The sequence below is a fragment of the Dipodomys ordii genome, unplaced genomic scaffold (assembly GCF_000151885.1).
Source record: "Dipodomys ordii isolate 6190 unplaced genomic scaffold, Dord_2.0 Scaffold47, whole genome shotgun sequence".
Lineage (NCBI taxonomy): Eukaryota > Metazoa > Chordata > Mammalia > Rodentia > Heteromyidae > Dipodomys > Dipodomys ordii.
Window position 1 is genome coordinate 2,572,406 of NW_012267263.1, and position 18,484 is coordinate 2,590,889.

The following is an 18,484-nucleotide window of genomic DNA, read 5'->3' on the forward strand; positions in this document are numbered from 1 at the left end:
TTGTCATGGAAACGCACCCACTTCTTTAAGCACAAGTAACACATGTTCAATGCACAGAAATGATGATGCACAGGTGAACAAGAGAATTGAAAATTACCCATGATTCCACCTGGGGATGAGCCTCATCCCACCCGCTGTTCTGTAGTCTATTACCTGCCCCTATTAATGTATCATGAGGATCTCTCAGGTCAAAAGAGACATTTTCACACTGTTTTCTTTGTTTGATGGCCAAGCTTGTTACATGAGATATTTATTCCACCATGACTTAGTGGTAGCCTTTGAGACTATTTCTGATATCTTGAATAACGCTGCCAGGAACATCCTCCATCCATCCAGCTGTATTTTCTCACTGTCTGCTTAGTTAGAGGTGAGCTTCTTTGTGCTGGGCAGATGGGCATTTACAAATCAGAGACCTGTGGAGACGCATCTCTGGGCATATCCTTGATTAGTTCATTTAGCTGGTGGCTACATTGGTTACACCTCAATTCTCCACAAGGACTGCACCCGTCAGAGTGAATGCTTGCTCTAGATTGGCCTGGCAGGGGTCCTGGCATAGCCCATGAGAACAGAACAGGCCCCAAAGGAATCAGGGAGCCTGGGCCTGAGACTTTGGTCCAGGGCCTTATTAGGTGGCTGTGTTTTCCCACCTTCAAGACTGGCCTGCTAGGGCTGGACCTGGAATATAATACTTGCAATTGGGCCACTTTAGATAATTCAGAGGTACTAAGGTGTCTCCCTTATGTATTTGGGGAGGGGAAAGGGCGCCTGGCTTCCTGCACAGACAGTCAAGGGCATTTGGGCCAGGCCCTGCCCCCTACCCCAGGCCTCCGCCCCTGCCCTTCCTACGCTCCCGGCGGGTGCCCTGGTAGCTCTGGAGCCCAAACCAGTCGGGCCGGTTTGGAGGGCCACGGGGACAGAGGGAGGAAGGCTGCCGAAGGATGCACGGCCTGCCTTGCGTTCGCCCGCACCCTCTGCAGCTTGAGCCAGTCTTGCCTGCCCCGCGGCCCACCCACCCGACCCCACGATGCGTGTGCCGGGCCTCCTGGTGTCCCTGCTGAGCTTGGAACTGGGGCTGGCTCTGAGCCCACCCCACGCGGCAGCCTCGGACTGCGGGTACCTCGGCCCAGCCGAACGTCTGACATTCACTCCGGCTGCCAGAACCCGGTGGCTGGCCCCTCTGGTCCGCGCGCCTGGGCCCTTGGACCCTCTCTATGGCACCGTGCGCCGCTTTCTCTCCGTGGTGCAGCTCAACCCTTTCCCTACGGGTGAGTGACCTCCTCCCTCCCTCCTTCCCTCCCAGGCATCTGTGCCCATCCTGTCAACGGGCACTTGGAAGGCAGGGTCCCCTGAATACCCTTCACCTTCTTTATCCCAGAAGTTCTGGGAGACCAGAGGTAGCTCCTGGAGAAGGCTCTGGAACCTTCTTCTGTAACTTTACGCAAGCCACCTTTCCTCTCTGAGCTTGGACTTCTCTGACTCAGATGGTTAGACCTGCTCATTTTCCAAGCCCAGCAGCCAGGCCGGTTCCCTGCCTTTGCTGGGTGGCAGGGCCTAGCTTAAGGCCCAGGAGGGCTGCTTGCCCAGCTGTCCCCTTCTGTGGTAGCACTGAGGCCCAGTAAGATGGCACAGGGCCACGTGACATGCCTTCTCCAAGAACCCACCTTTGGCCTAGAAGTGGGCAAAGGGCAGGGCAGTGATTGTCTCCAAACCTTCAGCCTGGCTTTTTTTCTGGTAGAGTTGGTCAAGGCCCTGCTGAACGAGCCATCTTCAGTGAAGGTGGATGAGGTGAGAGTCAAGGGGCAGGTGCTGGGCCAGGGAGGTTGGGATGAGCAAGGGGGCCCCCTTCTTGTTCAGTCCAGGCCACTTTTTAGGTGCTTGTCAAGTGTGTGTGTGTGTGTGTGTGTGTGTGTGTGTATGCGTGCACATGTTGCACACATGTGGTAGGGAATCCTTTCCCTTCCTCCGTGAGTGATGTGGTGACAGAATTAGGTTCAATTAGCAGTGGGGTTCAAAGTGAGCCCAAATCAGCCCGGACTTGGGTTTTCTTGTCCATAACCTGGTAATTAACAGACATTGTGTAGCTGTTTCATGGGTTCACCAAGATGCTGGCAAAGGACCAACCATATGAACTTCCTTTGCTTCAAGCTGCCCTCCGGAGTCAGTGGGGAGCTGGGACTGGCTGGAAGTGGGAAGTGGGAAACCACCCCTCATGCCTTACTGTCCTGCCCAGGTGGTACGGTACGAGGCGGGCTACGTAGTGTGTGCTGTGATCGCAGGCCTCTTCCTCCTGGCAGTGCCCATCACTGGGCTCTGCTTCTGCTGTTGTCGCTGCCACCGGCGCTGTGGGGGTCGAGTGAAGACTGAGCACAAAGCCATGGCCTGTGAGCGTGGCACCCTCATGGCCTTCCTGCTGCTGACTACCTTCGTGCTGCTGTGAGAGGCTCCCAGGTCAGGAGGGAGGGCTGAGCCATTGCTAAGACTCCAGGGCACCCTGCAAGCGCCTTCCCTCTCTCATCCATTCTTGCAGGGTTGGCATGGTCTGTGCTTTTGTTACCAACCAGCGCACGCATGAACAGACAGGTCCCAGTGTTCAAGCTGTGCCTGAGACCCTGCTCAGCCTCCAGAGTCTGGTGTCTGATATCCCTGAGGTGAGCACTGAGTGAGCACTGAGTAACCACTTTGTCCTCATGGAAGCACCAGGCCCATGCCAGACAGAGAGCAGAGTGGGTCATCCATGGCTCAGAGCCTGCTAGGCAGAGAAGGTGTCACTTTCTCTGCATGCCTGGCTGCTACCCCTGCTGGAGAGTCTCTGAAATGCAAAGAACTGAATTTACGGGGTCCTCAAGAAGAAATGGGCTGCTGGGGGACTGGGAAAGGTGGCTTACCACGCTGTGGCTGTGTTTGCCTAGGAGCTGCAGACCGTGGCAGATCAGTTTTCCTTGCCCCAGAATCAAGTCTTGGAGGACCTGGATGGTAATGGTTACAGTTGGCTAATCCCAGGGTTCCCTGCTCATACCCCGGCTTCATAGGTGGGGTAAAGCCCACTGGGAAGCCTGTGCAGCAGTCACACTGCAACAGGATGGACAAGCCAACATTACCCTGCAGAGCCTGGGACTGGGACTGGGGGTGGGGGGTGGGGGAGAGGTCCTGAGCTCCCGAGGGGCCAGCCCAGCAGCATGCCCTGTGCTCTCCAGGTGTTGGGGAGCGCCTCGGGAACTTAATTCATAGCCAGCTGAAGAGCAAGGTGTACTTGCTGCTGGCCTCAGTGCACAGCCTGGGCCAAGGTGAGCTGGATCCGTGCCCTGCACACAGGTGGGCCCAGCAGGTGTGTCCTCTGAGGTGCACTTGCCCTCCCCCAGTCCTGGATTTTCAGCCCCACCCATGTCTTTTCTATCCCATTATCCAGGATCCTGTCTGTGGCTTCTATGCCCACTTCCTGGCCTAATTTGCCCTGGGCAGTTTCCACCGTGACTATAGAGGTTAATGGCTATGAGTCCTTTTGTCCTGGGAGAGGGAATGAATGTTCTGCTTCCTACAAAGCTGCTGAGGATGCTAGGAAATGTGGAGGCTCCTCAGGCCAGGTGTGGGTCTCCTAGCCCTGCAGGTCTCCATGGACCACCTTCGGGCCCTGAATGCCACCACCAAGGAACTTCAAGAAGGACAACAGCACCTAGAACCAGCTGTGCGAGACCACCGGGAACGCCTGCTTGCCTTGCTACAGGATCCCCAGTGTCAGGGGAACTGCACAGGGACCCTGAGCCAAGTCCATGCTCTAGAGCTGGGTGCTGACTTCAGCCAGGTAGAGGCAAAGGACAAAGGCCTCTCAGGGGTTCAGAAGGGCAGCCGGCACAGCAGGAGTATTTGGGCAACCCAGTGGTCTGGGGGGTTTCCTAAGACTTCCTTTGTCAAGTTGCCCTTCCCTTTCCCCAGGATTGGTGACCATCATCCTGGCCAAGAGCTGTCTGGGGCCCATAAACTGAGCCTTGAGCATCACATGCATTCAAGTTTTGGCTTCTTACTGCCTCACAAGGCAATAAGGGTCACTGGGGCCCCCACTTTGCACATGAGGACACTGGGGGTTCAGAGGTGTCTGCTCTTTTCATCCTGCATAGATTCTCATCGATTCTCTCCCTCCTTCATTTCAGGTGCCCCATTTGGATGATGCCCTGTATCGGCTGAAGGATGTTCCAGAGACCAACTTCTCTAGCATGGTCCAGGAGGTTAGTGCTCATCTGGGCTCCCTGACTGCACTTGCCTGGGAACTCACAAGTGAAGGGCCTCAGTCTCTCCCCCCTCTTTTGGAACAGGGACTCAACTGAACTTAAGACTTGAGGGCACCCCTGTCAATGGAGCCCTAGACTAGAGGCTCATTGTGCCAATACTCTGTGCTCACAAGTCAGGTGCAGGGAGGCTGGCAGAAGGGGAGGGTGCTGTGTGAGTCAGCGCCTGTGACCCAGGGCCTGCTTTGGGGAATCAGTGAGTCAGCCTTGCTGGCTGGCTGGAGCAGGAGCTTCTGAGAAGAAGGAAGCAGGAGCAGAGGTGAAATGACCATTGCTAACAGTCATGTGTGGGATGGGTGGGAGAGGCAAGAAGATGGCAGAGTAAGCCACTGTGGTCTAGGAAAGGGCTGGGATAGAAAGAAGAGGTCGGTGAGCCAGGTACTGGTAGCTCATGCCTGTAATCTTGGCTATTCAGGAGGTTGGCAACTGAAGATTATGGTTCAAAGCCAGGAAAGTCCATGAGACTCTTATCTCTAATTAATCAGCAAAAAGTCAGAAAGAGAGCTGTTGTTCAAGTATCAGACCACCAGCCTTGAGTGAAAACACGAAAGGACAAGGCCCTGAGTTCAAGCCCCAGGAATGGCACCTCCCCCTAAAAAAATGGTCTGCATGGGCTGGGAAGGTGGCTCAGTGGTAGAGCGCTTGCCTTGCATGCCTGAGGCCCTGGGTTCGATTCCTCAGCACCACATAAGCAAAAAGAAAAAAGCCAGAAGTGGCGCTGTGGCTCAAGTGGTAGAGTGCTAGCCTTGAGCTGAAGAGCTGAGGGTCAGCACCCAGGCCCAGAGTTCAGGTCCCACGACCGAACCCAAAAAGAAATTTAAAAAAAATGGTCTGAACAGATCAATGTTTGAGAAGTTAGAGTCAGCCTGGGCAAGGAAGAAGAAATCCAAAACATAGAGAACCCAGGAATGTCTGCCCCACACTGGGAGCACTGAGTGCCGATGCCCTCCTTCCGGGCCTTGGGCTCCAGGACTTAAGTGGAGACACCAGGAGGAGGGCTGGAGGCTCAGCTCTACTTGGTTCCACAGGAGAACAGCACCTTCAACAACCTCCCACTTCTGATTGGCCTGCAGACGGCCAATGCAGTCAAAGGTAAGTCCCTGCCCAGTGCCAGGCAGCCTGCCCATCCTGCCACCACTCCTTTCCTCTCTCCCCCTGCCACACTCTTTTCTAGATGTTTGCTGAGAGGAGCAGGCAGTGGTGGGGAAGACTACCCTCCTTAGCTGCTCTTCCGCTGTGGGTCCTAGAGGTTCAGCCCTGGCTCTGGGTACCCCACCCGCAGCCTAAGCTTCTGTGGCTTTGGACAGATCTGAAGAAAGCAGTGTCTGGGCAGCCTGAAGGTGTGAGGATGTTGGCCACAGGATTCCCAGACTTGAAGGCAACTTCTCGCTGGAGCCAGACACTGGGGGAGCTGGAAGAGTGCAGCCGCCCCTACCTGAAGGATGTGCAGAGATACGAGACATACAGGTGCCAGGAACCCAGCCCCTCTGTGACCCTAAGTATCACTCAGCTATGCTGAGTCTTCTTCCTCTTAAACCAAGACCCCTTGCCTATGTGTCCCTGGAACCCAAAGAGGCAGTGAAGCACTGCCCTTCTCAAGCCTCAGCACCAGGTTTAGAGGGTTCATCCGGCTACCAGGTCCCATGCTGACCTCTCTGGAGCTCAACTGCCCACCCCCGCATTCTCAGTGATCCCCATATCTTCTCTGTGGCAGGTGGATCGTGGGCTGCGTGCTGTGCTCCATGGTTCTGCTTGTGGTGGTCTGTAACCTGCTGGGCCTCAGCCTAGGCACCTGGGGACTGTCTGCCAGAGAAGACCCCAGCCACTCAGAAGCCAAGGGCGAGGCTGGAGCCCGCTTCCTCATGTTGTAAGAAGGGCCTGGGAGGGGGGAACAGGCCCGCCAGGCTGGCCAGATCCATCATGCTTTCTCAGCGGCTCCTAGTGCCAGGAGATTGAGCTCAAATCAATGACCTTTCTGGGCCTCAGTGTCCTCCTCTGTATAAAGGGGTTCAACTAGAGCAAGAATGATTAATATGATATACTTCCACAGCCCATTCTGGTGACCCCTGTAGTATTTTCCCATTGAGTGCAGCCTCGTCCTCAGAATCCTTATCCTAGCCTTCTGGCAGCACCAACAACAGGAGCTAGTAGCCTACAGTCTCCAAGGCTATCACATTGAACAGGATAAGCACTACACAAAAGGGCCTGGTGAAACGGTGCGCAGAGGCTGAAATCCACCCTATATTTCATTCTCCAGGCCGCACAGGGGCTGTGTGCACCTACCTCACAAAGGAACCCTACAAATCAGTGGTGCCTGGCCCAAGAGTTGTTACTTCTCAAATGTATTGGGGTTCCCCTCTGCCATGGGTCTTACCTGGCCATGCCATGCCAAGAGATCTCTGGAACAGGTCACTTCCATGGGTTTTGAGTACAGATGTGGATTGTCCTGACTCCTTGAGTAAAGCAGCAGTGCCATCTGTTAAGATTCCAGAGCTAGCTAGGGCTAGCAGTGTGAGTAGGGCAGAAGTCTGGCCCAGAAAAGCCAGGCTCTACTCTCTCTCTCTTTCAACCCTCTCCCTTACCTCCCCAGAAGTGTGGGCTTCAGCTTCCTCTTTGCTGGCCCACTCATCCTCCTGGTTTTTGCCACCTTCCTGGTGGGCGGCAATGTGCAGACGCTGGTGTGCCAGAGCTGGGAGCGAGGAGAGCTCTATGAGGTGCGACTGTCCCTGCTCTGGGCCCATAGGCAGGTAGAGGGAGATGTGGACAAAGCAAGGAGGCTGGGAGAAAGTGGGAGCCAGAGGGATGTCAAAAGGAGAGGGGGGGCCAAGCATCAGTGGCTCATGCCTTTAAGCCTAGCTTGGAAGGGCAAATTAGGGAGGATTGTGGTTCAAGGTCAGCCTGGGCAAAAAAACGTTAGGAGGTCTTTCCTTAACCAGTAACTAGATGTGGTGGCATATGTCTGTCACCCCAGTTTCATGGGAAGTGTAAATAAGCAGATTGTTTTCGGGCAGGATGAAAAACACTATTACAAAAAATAATAAGCATGAAAAGGGCCAGAGGAGTGGCTCAATGGTAGAGTACCTGAGTAGCAAGCCCAAGTCCTTGATTTCAAGCCCCGGTATCACCTACACAGAAAAAAAAGAGGGGAATGAGTGAGTGAGAGAGGAACCAGGGAAATGAAGAAAGAAATGACAAGGAAAGAGACAGAAAACCACCAGTAGACTTGAAAGAGAGAAGCTATGAGCCCCTGGGGGTGCTGCCCAAGCTTCCGGCAAGGACCCAAGTGGTTGCAACCACTCTGGCCCCCTTTCCTCTCCCAACCCTGAGTTTGAGAATCCTGGAACTCAGTGTGCTTCCAGTGGATGAGCTGAGATGCTGACCAGTTGGACAGGCAGGCCACTCTCCTAGAGACTCGAGAAGAGTCCTATAAGGAATTAGGGCCTTTGAGCTGGTGATCAGGCTTGGGTAGGAATCATAGGACCTTCCCACCCTGTTCTCTCCTGCACTGAGTAGCCCAGGCCTTGGGGAACCAGGGCAGCCTTGTCTCCTCCCTGCTTCATGCTCCATTTCTCCTTGTCACCCAAAGTTTGTAGACACCCCAGGGAATTTGCCCCCATCCATGAACCTGTCACACCTTCTTGGCCTCAAGAAGAACATCAGTGTCCTCGTGGCCTATCAGTGAGTACATAGCATGGACTGGAGTCTAGGGTGGAAGGAGGGGCCTAAAGGGGGGACAGAGGTAGGTGTCCAATGAGGGTGACATCAGCCCCTATCTCCCATCCCTTGTCATTCTTCCTGGATGTTCACTTTTCCCAGGCAGTGCAGGGAAGGGGCAGCACTCTGGAAGGTCCTACAGCTCAATGACTCTTACGACCTGGAGAAGCACCTGGATATCAGCCAGGTAAGAGAATGTTCTGGAAGGTTGGAAGGGCTCTTTCTGCTAATCTGCCTCCTCTGATCTTGCCTCCATGGAAGCACAGTGTCTCTGAACCTGAGAAATCTAAGCTCAGAAAAATCTGCCAGAGGCCATGGTCAGGAAAAGCTGAATCTAGCAGAGGTTGTAGAAGGAAAGAAAATGAGAGCATGTGTGAGTGCTTGTCTGACTGAGGACAGGCGTTGGTTGGCATGAGCTGCACCAGAATGTCAGTGAATGCTGCTGAATAAGTTGGATAATGATGGTGGAGGACATATCAAACTCACACAACCAGTAGGTGGTGGCACAGCAGATCCCACCCCTAGCCTGACTACAGCACTGTCTGTCTGCTATGGGACTTGGACTGCTCTTCTTGGCAGAGGATGCACAGCCAGTGAGAGTAGAACTTGCAGGTTGGTGCAGAGCTTCAGGCACTTGTGGATACTGTAAGAGATAGTTCTAGAACCAAGGAAGAGCTTCATCAGAGAGACATACTTTGAGATTGTAGTTCTAAAAGTGCTCAGAGGCTGAATCTTTCTTCTTTGGATGCTTAAGTGTGGTGGTGGGGGGAAGGTCCCCAGGGATCCATTTCTAGGCAGGTGTTCCTGAGAACACCTATACCCCACTTCCTACATACCCCCTACACACTGCTGCCCGTGTAAAGCTACCCTCTCATTTTGTATCATCCTGAAAACCCTTCCAAATCCTTTTCGATCAGCATCCCCATTCTCAGCACATAGAGGAGCACAGCTTATTTTGCTTAGTGCCTTAGCCTATTCCTCTTCCAGAATCTTTGACCAGAAGGAGGTCCTTAGAGCAGGCAGTATTCTGGTGCTGGGCCAGTGATTTTGCCTCAGGACTGGTGCATGTGCGCGCGCGCGCACACACACACACACACACACACACACACACACACACACACATTGTCCTCAAATTTGGTGACAATGAGTTGATGCAGAAATCAGCAAGACAAGATGTGCTTTCCAGGGCACCAGGAGGCACTGTCTGTTGTACACATCCACACTCCTACATCTGTCTGTCACTGATACCTAAAGAGCTGCTTAAAACCCTGCCTCTAAGCTGGTGTCTCAAGCCTATAATCCTAGCTACACAAGAGGCTGAGGTCTGAGCATCATGGTTGAAAGCCAGTCTGAGCAGACTCATCCAAGAGATTCTTATTTCCAATTAACAAGGAAAAATGCTTGTTAATTCACTTCCTAAGAACTGGAGGTATAACTCAAGTAGTAGGGCACCAGCCTTGACCAAAAAAACCCAAAAAGAATATAAGACCCTGAGTGCAAGCCCCAGAACTAGCCCCACCTCCTCTGAGAGGTATTAAGATTCCCCCCCACTCCCATACACACACACATGGTCACCCCCACCTCTAGGAAGGCAGCCTAGAAGCAGTGAGCAAAGTCGGGCTGCATTCTCTGATTTGCTGGGTAACTTCCAGCAAGTGAATGCTCCAGTTCCTCATCCATTGGCCACTGAGGCCAAAGTCTCAGTTTCAAGCTCTAGGTCCTTAAGGGACTTTCCTGAAAATGTGATTGATTTCTGGCCATTCACTCATTCACACAGCCCACACACTTGTACCTTGCCACCATATGGGAGCCTCTGCTCTAGATCTAGGGTTTGGGGGCAGGATGGTCAGTCAAAGTTCCCAGTATGATGGAGCTGACAGCAGTTAGCAAGTACAATAAGCAAAGAGAGTCAAACACTATGGAGGCCCTAGAACAGGGGATATGAAAAGCTATTTCATATCAGGTGACCGCGTCAGGTAAGATCTGTGCCAAAATCTAGTAGCCAGACTGAGACCGGAAGAAGGCTGGGTCTTGGGGAGGAGTGAGAAGCAGAAGGGTCTGGGAAGCTTTTCTGAGGATAGAGGTTAGGAGCTATCCAAGGCAAGGGGACCTTGAATAATCAAGAAGAGTCTTGAGGGGCTTGAGGATGCTGGCCTGGGGGAACATTTCAGGGGTTCTAGCTCAGCAACTTGTCCTCTCTCCCCAGTATGCCACAAAAATGCAGCAAGAGTTGAAGGGCTTCAACGTGGAAATAAAAGATCTGGATCTGCTGAGCCCTGAAGCTCGCCAGGACTTGGAGGCGTTGCAGAGCAGTGGGATAGAGAAAATCAACTATCATGACTTCTTTGTTCAGGTCAGCAATAGGTACCTGAGGTACCCTGTATAGTGGTGGCAGAACAGAGGGGGGCCACCCAGGAACTGGGCATCTCTCACCTTGTTTCAGCTGTTAACCTCTCTATTCCTGGGATCTCATCCTGGTTGGTTGGGAATGTGCCCAGATCATGACAACCACCACCCCTCCCCCTCATCCCCACCACACAGGGTCTCCCCAGCAGCTCATGTCGCTGTTCATGGTGCTGAACCCACAGCCGCCAAGAATGCTAGTAGCAAACTGCCTCTTCCTTGATTCACACCAGATGTGCTTCAGGGATTTTGGTTGTTATTGTTGTTGTTTCCTTTTCTATCCCATTGGAAACTGTCTGAAATGTTTTACAGTTCCACTTCAAATCAATTATGACCAAAATCTCTTCATAGACAGGTAGAGCAGGGTGCATTCGATAAAACTGGGGATGCAAAGGCTGGGAAAGGCAGAGGTGGCTGCTGGAGATGTCAGAGTTTATCTCCTCTGCCTTCAGATCCAGAAGCCTGTGGTGAAGACTGACATGCAGCAGCTGTCCCAGGATTTGGAAAGACTGGCTCAAGCCCAAGTGAGAAGGGAACAGAGACTTCACCTGACAGGCAGTAGTCAGGAGACCTTGGATAGGAAGAAGAGGGATGCTTGGGTTGGGGAGGGGATGAGAGAAGAAGAGAGGCTCACCAATTTCTTGGGTTCTTTGCCTTCCTACTAAGCTTGAAGACATGTCCGTGTCTGTTTGGACTCAAGCTCTGCCACCAGTTGGTTGTCTGGCCCTCTGAAGTCATTTAGCATCTCTCAGCCTTCATTTTTTTTTTATCTATTAAGAAGACTGTCCCCATCTCAAAAAAAAAAAGATATAGTAGTTGATCTAACGTCACTCAGCTGGGCAAGCACTTCTTTTTTCACATCATTTGCAGGCTCTCCTTGAGGACATTGCAGTGAATCAGTATGACAGCTGCCCTTCAAGGGAGGAAATGGCATTTTGTATTTGCAAATATTTAGAGGTTCAAAAGCTCTCATTGAGATATGAGATCCTACATCAGCCCTGTATCCTGGGTAGGCCAAGGAGCATTCTCCAGTTTCAGTGGGCACCACTGGGGGCTAGTGCTGTGTGGTTGGCTTTGGGGCACCCAGCAAGCCAGGGGAAGATGTAGAACTTGGGCTGAGGTGCCCAGAACCCAGAAAAGCCCCTGGAGCTTAATGATTTTCTTCCTTTAAGAGTAGCACTTTCCACCTCCCCTGTCTGCTCTCAGGGCAATTCTATGCTGGGACAGCAGCTGCAGGAGGCAGCCCAAGGGCTCAGAAACCTCTACCATGAGAAGGTTGTCCCCCAGCAGAACCTTATAGTAAGTTTGGAGGCCCTGGGGAGAGGGCAGTAAAAGAGGAGAGAGGCCCCTGGGCCACTAACTCCACTTTTTTCCCTCCCGTGTCCCTGCTCCTAACTAGCCCTAATTGCTCCTCCACAGGCTAAGCTTAACCTCAATGCCAGGGCACTGGAGTCTGCTGCTCCAAATCTCCAGGTGGCTACTGGGATGGGGAGGATGGGGAGGGCTCAGCACAGGGAGGAGGAAAGTAGGAACAGCTGGTTTGGTATTGCATCTGCCCTGGGGTTGCAGGTGGAGATGGGACTAAGAGAGTGGGTGGGTGGCAGATCCTTGGGGACCTGGATCATTAACCTCTAGGCCCTCAGGCCTGTCCTTCCTCTGCTAAAATGACATGCTTGGTTCTTTATGTTGGATGGATAAATGGATGGATGAGCAATGAGTCACTGCTTCCTGAGCAGGACACTGTGTTAGAACCTGTTCTCCTCTCCTCCAGCTGGAGACCACAGCCCTCCTTGGCAATATCACCGTCCTAAGAGGAGAGCTGCCTGTCTTTATCAATCACATCATGGAGAATGTGAGTGGGGCTGAGCGCTGCCTCCAAAACAGAGGAACTTGGGGCTTTCACTCCAGGCTTCTCCAACCTCCCCTCCCTGAGGCTCCCAGAGGGTATGGACTCCTGCCAGCCCAGGCCTCTTCTCTTTCCCACAGGCAAGCAGATGTTTCATGACCCGGGAGTTGGGCTACTTCTCCCAGTATGTAGCCTGGGTGAGAGAAGAGGTGAGTAGAGGTACAGACCCCACCTGGCCTCCACCCCTAGTGGACCAGCTGGTCATTCTGCTCTTCCCATCTCATGCCTCCTTTGGTGGTGCCCTAGGCCTTCAGGATTAACCCCAACCTTGGTTCTTCTAACCCCTGCTCATTGGCTGGACTCTGCATAACCTACCTCTCTGCTCCTGCCCCTCTAGGGGGCCTACGTGAACTGGGGTGGTCATGACTCTCTAGAAGGTGCTGTCCATACCTTGCTCCCCTATCCTTGCCTGGGCTGCCTCCCTTTGACCAGCTTGTCTAAGGCCAGCTTTCAAAGACTACCTTCTTTCGTGGCCCCGTGCTGACCACTGCTGTCTTGGCATCCACACTAGTGGATTCACTCTATGCATTCATGATGTGTGTGCTGTGCACATGTGCAGGCACATACAGAGCATGTGAGGTGCGTGTGCACATATTGCCTCTCCAGGTAGAGGGACTTAATGCTGTGCCAGGCACACAGCAGGGCCATAACATAGGTGCATAGGTACAAAATGCAGTAGCTGAGCAAGGAGCCTGTGAGCGTGTCCCTGTCTCTCGTGTCCCTGTATCCATGTGTCTCTGTGGGGCCCTGCTGTTCTGTATCTGTATAAAGTATGGGAAAGCCCACAGCTGTGTCCCTGGGCCTCTCGGTGTCCCTGTCAACCTCTCCTTGGAATATGGGGTGCACAGCTGCATGCTGGGTATGTCCACATGTACCTGGCTTATGTGACTACCTCAGGTGACTCAGCGAATCGCTACCTGCCAGCCCCTCTCTGGAGCCCTGGACAATGGTCATGTGATCCTATGTGACATGATGGCTGACCCCTGGGTGAGTGTGGATAGCGAGTCTTATTCAGGGGTCAGACAAAGCTGGGCCAAGGGCCACACATGGCCCCTGCTTGGTTCCACCTCCAAGTCAATGCAGTTGCAGTGGGGGCAGTGGGTACAGAGTGGTCAGGAAGACACTGTGCCTTCTTGCCCACTGCTGCCTGGCCAGGTGAGCTGATCTCATATCCCGCTGTCCAGAATGCCTTCTGGTTTTGCCTGGGGTGGTGCACCTTCTTCCTGATCCCGAGTATCATCTTTGCTGTCAAGACCTCCAAATACTTCCGTCCTATCCGGAAACGCCTCAGGTGAGGGGCTGCCAGGACCAAGGGAGGCACTAGAGGAGCAGAACATCTTTCCCACATTCAGCGCCCACCCCCTATTACCCCGCTCTTGAGACTCAGGCAGAGGAGGCTGGTGGTCTAGCTTTGAAGGGACTTAAGCTCTGAGGAGCGCCAGGCCCTATCCCACACCCTGCTTTAACATCTCTACCCTGGCATAGCCTCCTGGGACTCTTCCTCTCCCCTGGAGGGTTTGCTGAAATAGCAATATCATAGCTCCGGGTTTGCCCATGTGTTGGGGCTAGGAACACATCTCATTCTGTGATACCACAGCTCCACAAGCTCTGAGGAGACTCAGCTCTTCCACATCCCCCGGGTCACCTCCCTGAAGCTATAGAACCCAGTGGTGAGTTCCCTCAATTCCTCAGTGCTGGGGGGAAGAGGGGTTGACAGGGTGGGGAGTGAAGGAGCTGGGATCTGGTGGGGGGCGGTCTCCAAAGCTCAGAGGGCAAGAAGGTTTGGGAACTTGGTGAGGCATGAAGGTTAGCAGTGCTGCTTGACAGGCCTGAGCCTTGAACCTCTATCACCTGTTTGCTTCTTAATCCATAACAGAACAAGGCAATGCCCAGGTCAGCCTATCCTCCCTCCTGGACTCAGCCTAGACCAGAGGACATCTGTAGCTCCTGCCCAAGAGCCCAGGCTGGCCTCCAGGCCTGACTTGTCCCTGGACTGCAGCTTACCTATCCCCATCTTACTTGTTCCTTTTCCACCTCTTGCTACTTGGAATCTCTTTTCATTCACTTAACTTCTGCTGAGTCTATAGAGCCAGCAGGTGTTTCTATGGGTCCAGCCCTTTCCTCCTTGCTACAGTACATCAGCATCAGAATGAATCTGTTTCCTACCTACTGGAAGCCCTTCTCCAGATCCTTGGAGATCTTTGGTTGTGTCCTGCACTTCCCTGTCTCCTTCCACTCTTCTCTTCCCAGCCCTCCCCCCGCCCCAGACCCATGTTTCTTTCCTTCAGGGCAGTCATGTTCTCCCTTTTTCCCCTCTTTACTGGGCCCAAGGACCCCCCTCCTACCCAATCAAACTCATCAAGCACAACCTCCAAAGTGGGAAAGCTGCTATGGGCCAGCTCTGGACTGGCTTGGGCTCTGCCTCATGTCTACCCTACACACCACACACACACACACACACACACACACACACACACACACTCCCACCCCTGTCCTCCACTGCCACAGTCTTTGACCCTCTGCATGTCCCAGCCTGGGGATTTTTTTTTTGTCCCTAGTAGAGTGAGAGATTTACTTGACAGTTGCACTTTTATCCCAGGCTAGAAATAGTAGTGCCAATCCCAGCTCCTCTATGAGCACTGGCTTCCAAATTGGGGCGATCATTACCAGGGTTCCCCTTATCTCCCCTGAAGGTAGCATCTTCCATGGATGGTCCCTACGAGCTTTCCCAGGAGTGGTCTGGTGGCCAGAACTGCCTTTTCTATCTATACATGTACCCTGGGGTCACTCCTACATGCCAGATGCTGAAGTCCAGAAAAGGTGAAGAGGAAGAAGAGGAATGGATGAATCTCAGTTCCATTAAAGTGTTCTCACTTCTCTGAGCCTTGGTTTTGGTCCTTGAAGCCAGTTCTTCCAAGTTGGGGTTTTGTATACAGTCGGTGTTCAATGAGTGTTTATGGAGAGAAGAAACCTAAGGCTGCCAGGCATTGAGGATTATCCAGCAATTGGAGTGGCACCTGTCTAGGAGCATGCTGCTAGGAGCCACAGGCCTGGATCCACTGCCTCTTCTGATGCTAGGTTGGTCACCTTGAACATATTGTATCTCTCCCTTTGTAAGATGGAAAACTAAGCTTCCGTGTGTGTTGTAAAAAATACTTCTAACAATGAAAAGAAAGCTCTAGGGGCCTAGCACTAGGCAAATAATTGATGGATGGGAATTGCTGTTTGTTTTATGACACAGGGCCAGGGGTCTGGAAAGGTACAAGGGAAAGGGGGAAAACAGGTCCTTTCCAAAGGCCAAAAGCCCTTTAATATGGTGGACTGCTAAGTTTCAGGCTATCTATATTTAATGCATCATAAACAAGCAACACATATTCTACAGGAAATTAGGATGGTGGTTCATGAGGTATTGGTACTATGCAAGCACATTTTCAAACAAGCATCCTTGAATGCAGTGTGCCATTACTTCTTACCTTTTCCCAGAAGGCAGTTTATTGTTTCTTTTAGGATTTGGATTTGTTTTTTGCTCAATGGGTTGTTTCTTTGTGTTTTGTTTTGGCAGTTGTGACTCCCCTGTAGACTTGTGCAGAGGAAGTGGTACCCTGCATTTTTAAACTGCAATTAATGGGATTTAACTAACTAAAGGAGAAACAATTGGGAAAAAAGCATTTCCACTTCTCCATCAGAATTTCTTATCTTTTATCTGTGTGAGCATATTAAGCATACTTGTTTTTAAACCTCACCTCCTTATGTGATTGGAACCCCAGTAACCTGTTCCTAATGGCTATTTGTGTTCCTTAGTGTTAGTTTGTCTTTTCACATACCAGTAGCTTTAGACTGAGCTTTGGTACTCATTGAATCCAAAAGCCTGTGGGGATAATCTGAAGCCTAGAATGAAGTTTTCTTCCTACGTGGAGAGTATCTTTACAGTAGGTCTGGATGGCTTTAACACATTTAACCAAAGAAAGGATTTATATCACTTGAAGGCTTAGCCCATTTCAGTTCATTCAAACTTCTACGGTGAAGTCCAGTCCATGAAAGATGCAAGCATGCCATTCTCATGATGGGCCTGTCTTTTAACCCCAGAAGTTTAAAAGCTCTCTGCTCAGCATCTTTGCTGTATCTTCTTGAATCAGCAGACCCACAACAGTGGGACAGAGCCCCAGATGCCAGGCACATGTTCCTGGGTTTCCTTCTTTTCTCCCATGTTGGCTCTGTGATTTGTCACTGCATATTTGCCCCATGATCCCTCAAACAGACTTAAATAAATACATACAATAAACATATGCATATGTAACTTTAAAAGGCACATGTACACTTAGTAGCAGATTTTAACATACTCAGCTAGGAATTTGATCTATATTAGCTTGTCCACTCTTATCAGAAGTAGTAGTCCTAAGAAGACAGCACAAGATTCCTGAGATGGGCAAAATGCTATGGAATGTCTGTACCACTCATGTGCTTTCTTTCTCTGCCATATTTCTTTTCTAACAAACTTTCCTATCACCTTCATTTTAAAAAAAGAAGAAATGCTCCTAAAAATTGATCTCTTGGAATTAGAAATCAACTGCCACTACAGGTGTAGCATCCTTCCTTTAATCCTTGCTCAGCTCACTAGGCACTGGCTTTGCAAAGGAGTTGGTGCAGAGGGCATTGCCATACGCATTGGTCACCTGGGTGAGTGTGGGACTAAGCAGTTGACAAAGGGACAGAAATAGTTATAAAGAAAAACAGATCACCTGTTTCCCTGATTTGAAACTGTTGGGATATAATATTACAATATTAATGCTACTTCATACTTGCCCCAGAGCCTATATGGTCAAGTCCTACCTGTTATCATGATAGTCTCTACAGGGGATAAATCATCATCTGTGATTGACCTGGGAAGCTTTGGGACTGGTTCAAGGTCATATAGTTGGACTGGGTCTCCTTGTCCTGATTCTAACCCTGGAGGTTTCCTCCTGCAGCCTGTCTTCATTCCCCTTGGGCATGTGGGAGGGAGGCTGCCCCCAGAGAGGTTTGACTCAGATGCCCTTTGCAGTCCCTGCAGAAGAAGGGATGACAGATGGGGAGCCCTGGGAGTTCTGCCAGATGCTCCACCTGGCTACTCTGCAGAAGTCCCTTTGGCAGATTTTGCCAAAGAAACACCACATGGGCCAGGGAATCTGAGGTCCCAGGTGACCTTAGCAGCTCTAGCTGATTCAAAGTATGCAAAAGGAGTGCCACATGTCTGGGCCTAGAATAATGATGAGTGAACACGTATGCATTGAACTATAAGTATAAACAAGGAAGTGTGCTAAGCACTTTACATGAGTTAACTAAAAGGTAGGCATTGGCCAGGCACTGTGGCTCATGTCTATAATTCCAACTATTTCAGAGCCAAGAGAATCTAGGTTTGAAACCAAGCCAGGCAAAATGTTAGCAAGATTTCAACCCTTAAAGCAAGGTGTGCTGTCTTACTCGTGGAATACAAGCTACTTGAAGAGGTGAGCTGAGCCCAAGAGAGGAGGTAAGAAGCCCTCTCTTAACTTTAAACGAGAAGGACAGAGGCTTTAAGAGGGCCAAGAGAGCTTCAGTTCCCTGCATTCTAGATGTACAACAGCTTAATGCCTCCTGCAAAATCTACAAGGCGGGGGGCAGAGATAAGGAGAAGGCTGCTCTTACAGTTTATTAGACTTTGCCAGAAAAACACGCAGATAAGAAAAGTTTATTGCCAGCAAAGGGATGGGCAAGACCCCTTCCCACAAGAGAGAAGTACTGGCTATTGTCTGAGGTAATCTATATAACCTACAGGGGCTAGGAGGCAGAGAGACCTAGGTGTGGATGTGTGGACAGGGGCTTCATCATGGCAGGCTAGAATTTATGGCTGCTGCCCAAGTAGCAGAGAAGGAGGTCTTGCAACCGCCCAGACTTGAAGGTCACTTTAAGGGGATCTTGTTGCCTTATATGGTTGTAGCTGCCCCAAAGGAGTGCCATCTCACAGTAAAGGGGGTGGGGGTGGAGCCAATTATTTACTGTCTTTACTAAATGGGCCTAGTGTTGTCTCCCGAAAAGAGCATGCTAAGCTATGAGAGAGGAGGCTACTGGGCCAACAGCTGCTGGCTCAGATTAGGGTGCTTGTGAGAGCCGGTGTGGTGTTGCTTAGTTCCTGTTCCTGGAGAGGGAACAGACCTCATCCAAG

The 18,484-nt window shown here is 51.5% G+C and overlaps 1 protein-coding gene across 3 annotated transcripts; it reads left to right on the plus strand.

The window, feature by feature from the left end:
* Positions 1-924: 924 nt before the first annotated feature.
* Prom2 (prominin 2) lies at positions 925-15,183 on the plus strand. Of its 3 annotated transcripts, XM_013019887.1 has the most exons (24): positions 925-1,265; positions 1,736-1,785; positions 2,231-2,433; positions 2,528-2,648; positions 2,910-2,973; positions 3,195-3,284; positions 3,597-3,799; positions 4,146-4,220; positions 5,309-5,372; positions 5,588-5,747; positions 5,995-6,147; positions 6,871-6,994; positions 7,867-7,958; positions 8,097-8,181; positions 10,201-10,347; positions 10,850-10,921; positions 11,604-11,696; positions 11,817-11,870; positions 12,169-12,249; positions 12,384-12,452; positions 13,201-13,290; positions 13,488-13,594; positions 13,901-13,973; positions 14,997-15,183. In XM_013019887.1, exons 1-23 carry the CDS (start codon positions 1,025-1,027, stop codon positions 13,962-13,964), a joined length of 2,502 nt encoding a protein of 833 aa, XP_012875341.1. In that variant the 5' UTR covers positions 925-1,024; the 3' UTR covers positions 13,965-13,973; positions 14,997-15,183. The 3 variants fall into 3 exon arrangements, with proteins under 3 accessions (XP_012875341.1, XP_012875342.1, XP_012875343.1); XM_013019889.1 differs by lacking the exon at positions 925-1,265 and having other exon boundaries at positions 1,753-1,785; positions 2,277-2,433; XM_013019888.1 differs by lacking the exons at positions 13,901-13,973; positions 14,997-15,183 and having other exon boundaries at positions 13,459-13,548.
* Positions 15,184-18,484: the final 3,301 nt, after the last annotated feature.

Coding starts and splice junctions, on each gene's coding strand:
- Prom2 (XM_013019887.1), top strand. CDS start 1,025: ATGCGTGTGCCGGGCCTCCTGGTGTCCCTGCTGAGCTTGGAACTGGGG. Junction 8,182..10,200: donor AGCACCTGGATATCAGCCAG/GTAAGAGAATGT, acceptor CTCTCTCCCCAG/TATGCCACAAAAATGCAGCA. Junction 10,922..11,603: donor AAAGACTGGCTCAAGCCCAA/GTGAGAAGGGAA, acceptor GTCTGCTCTCAG/GGCAATTCTATGCTGGGACA.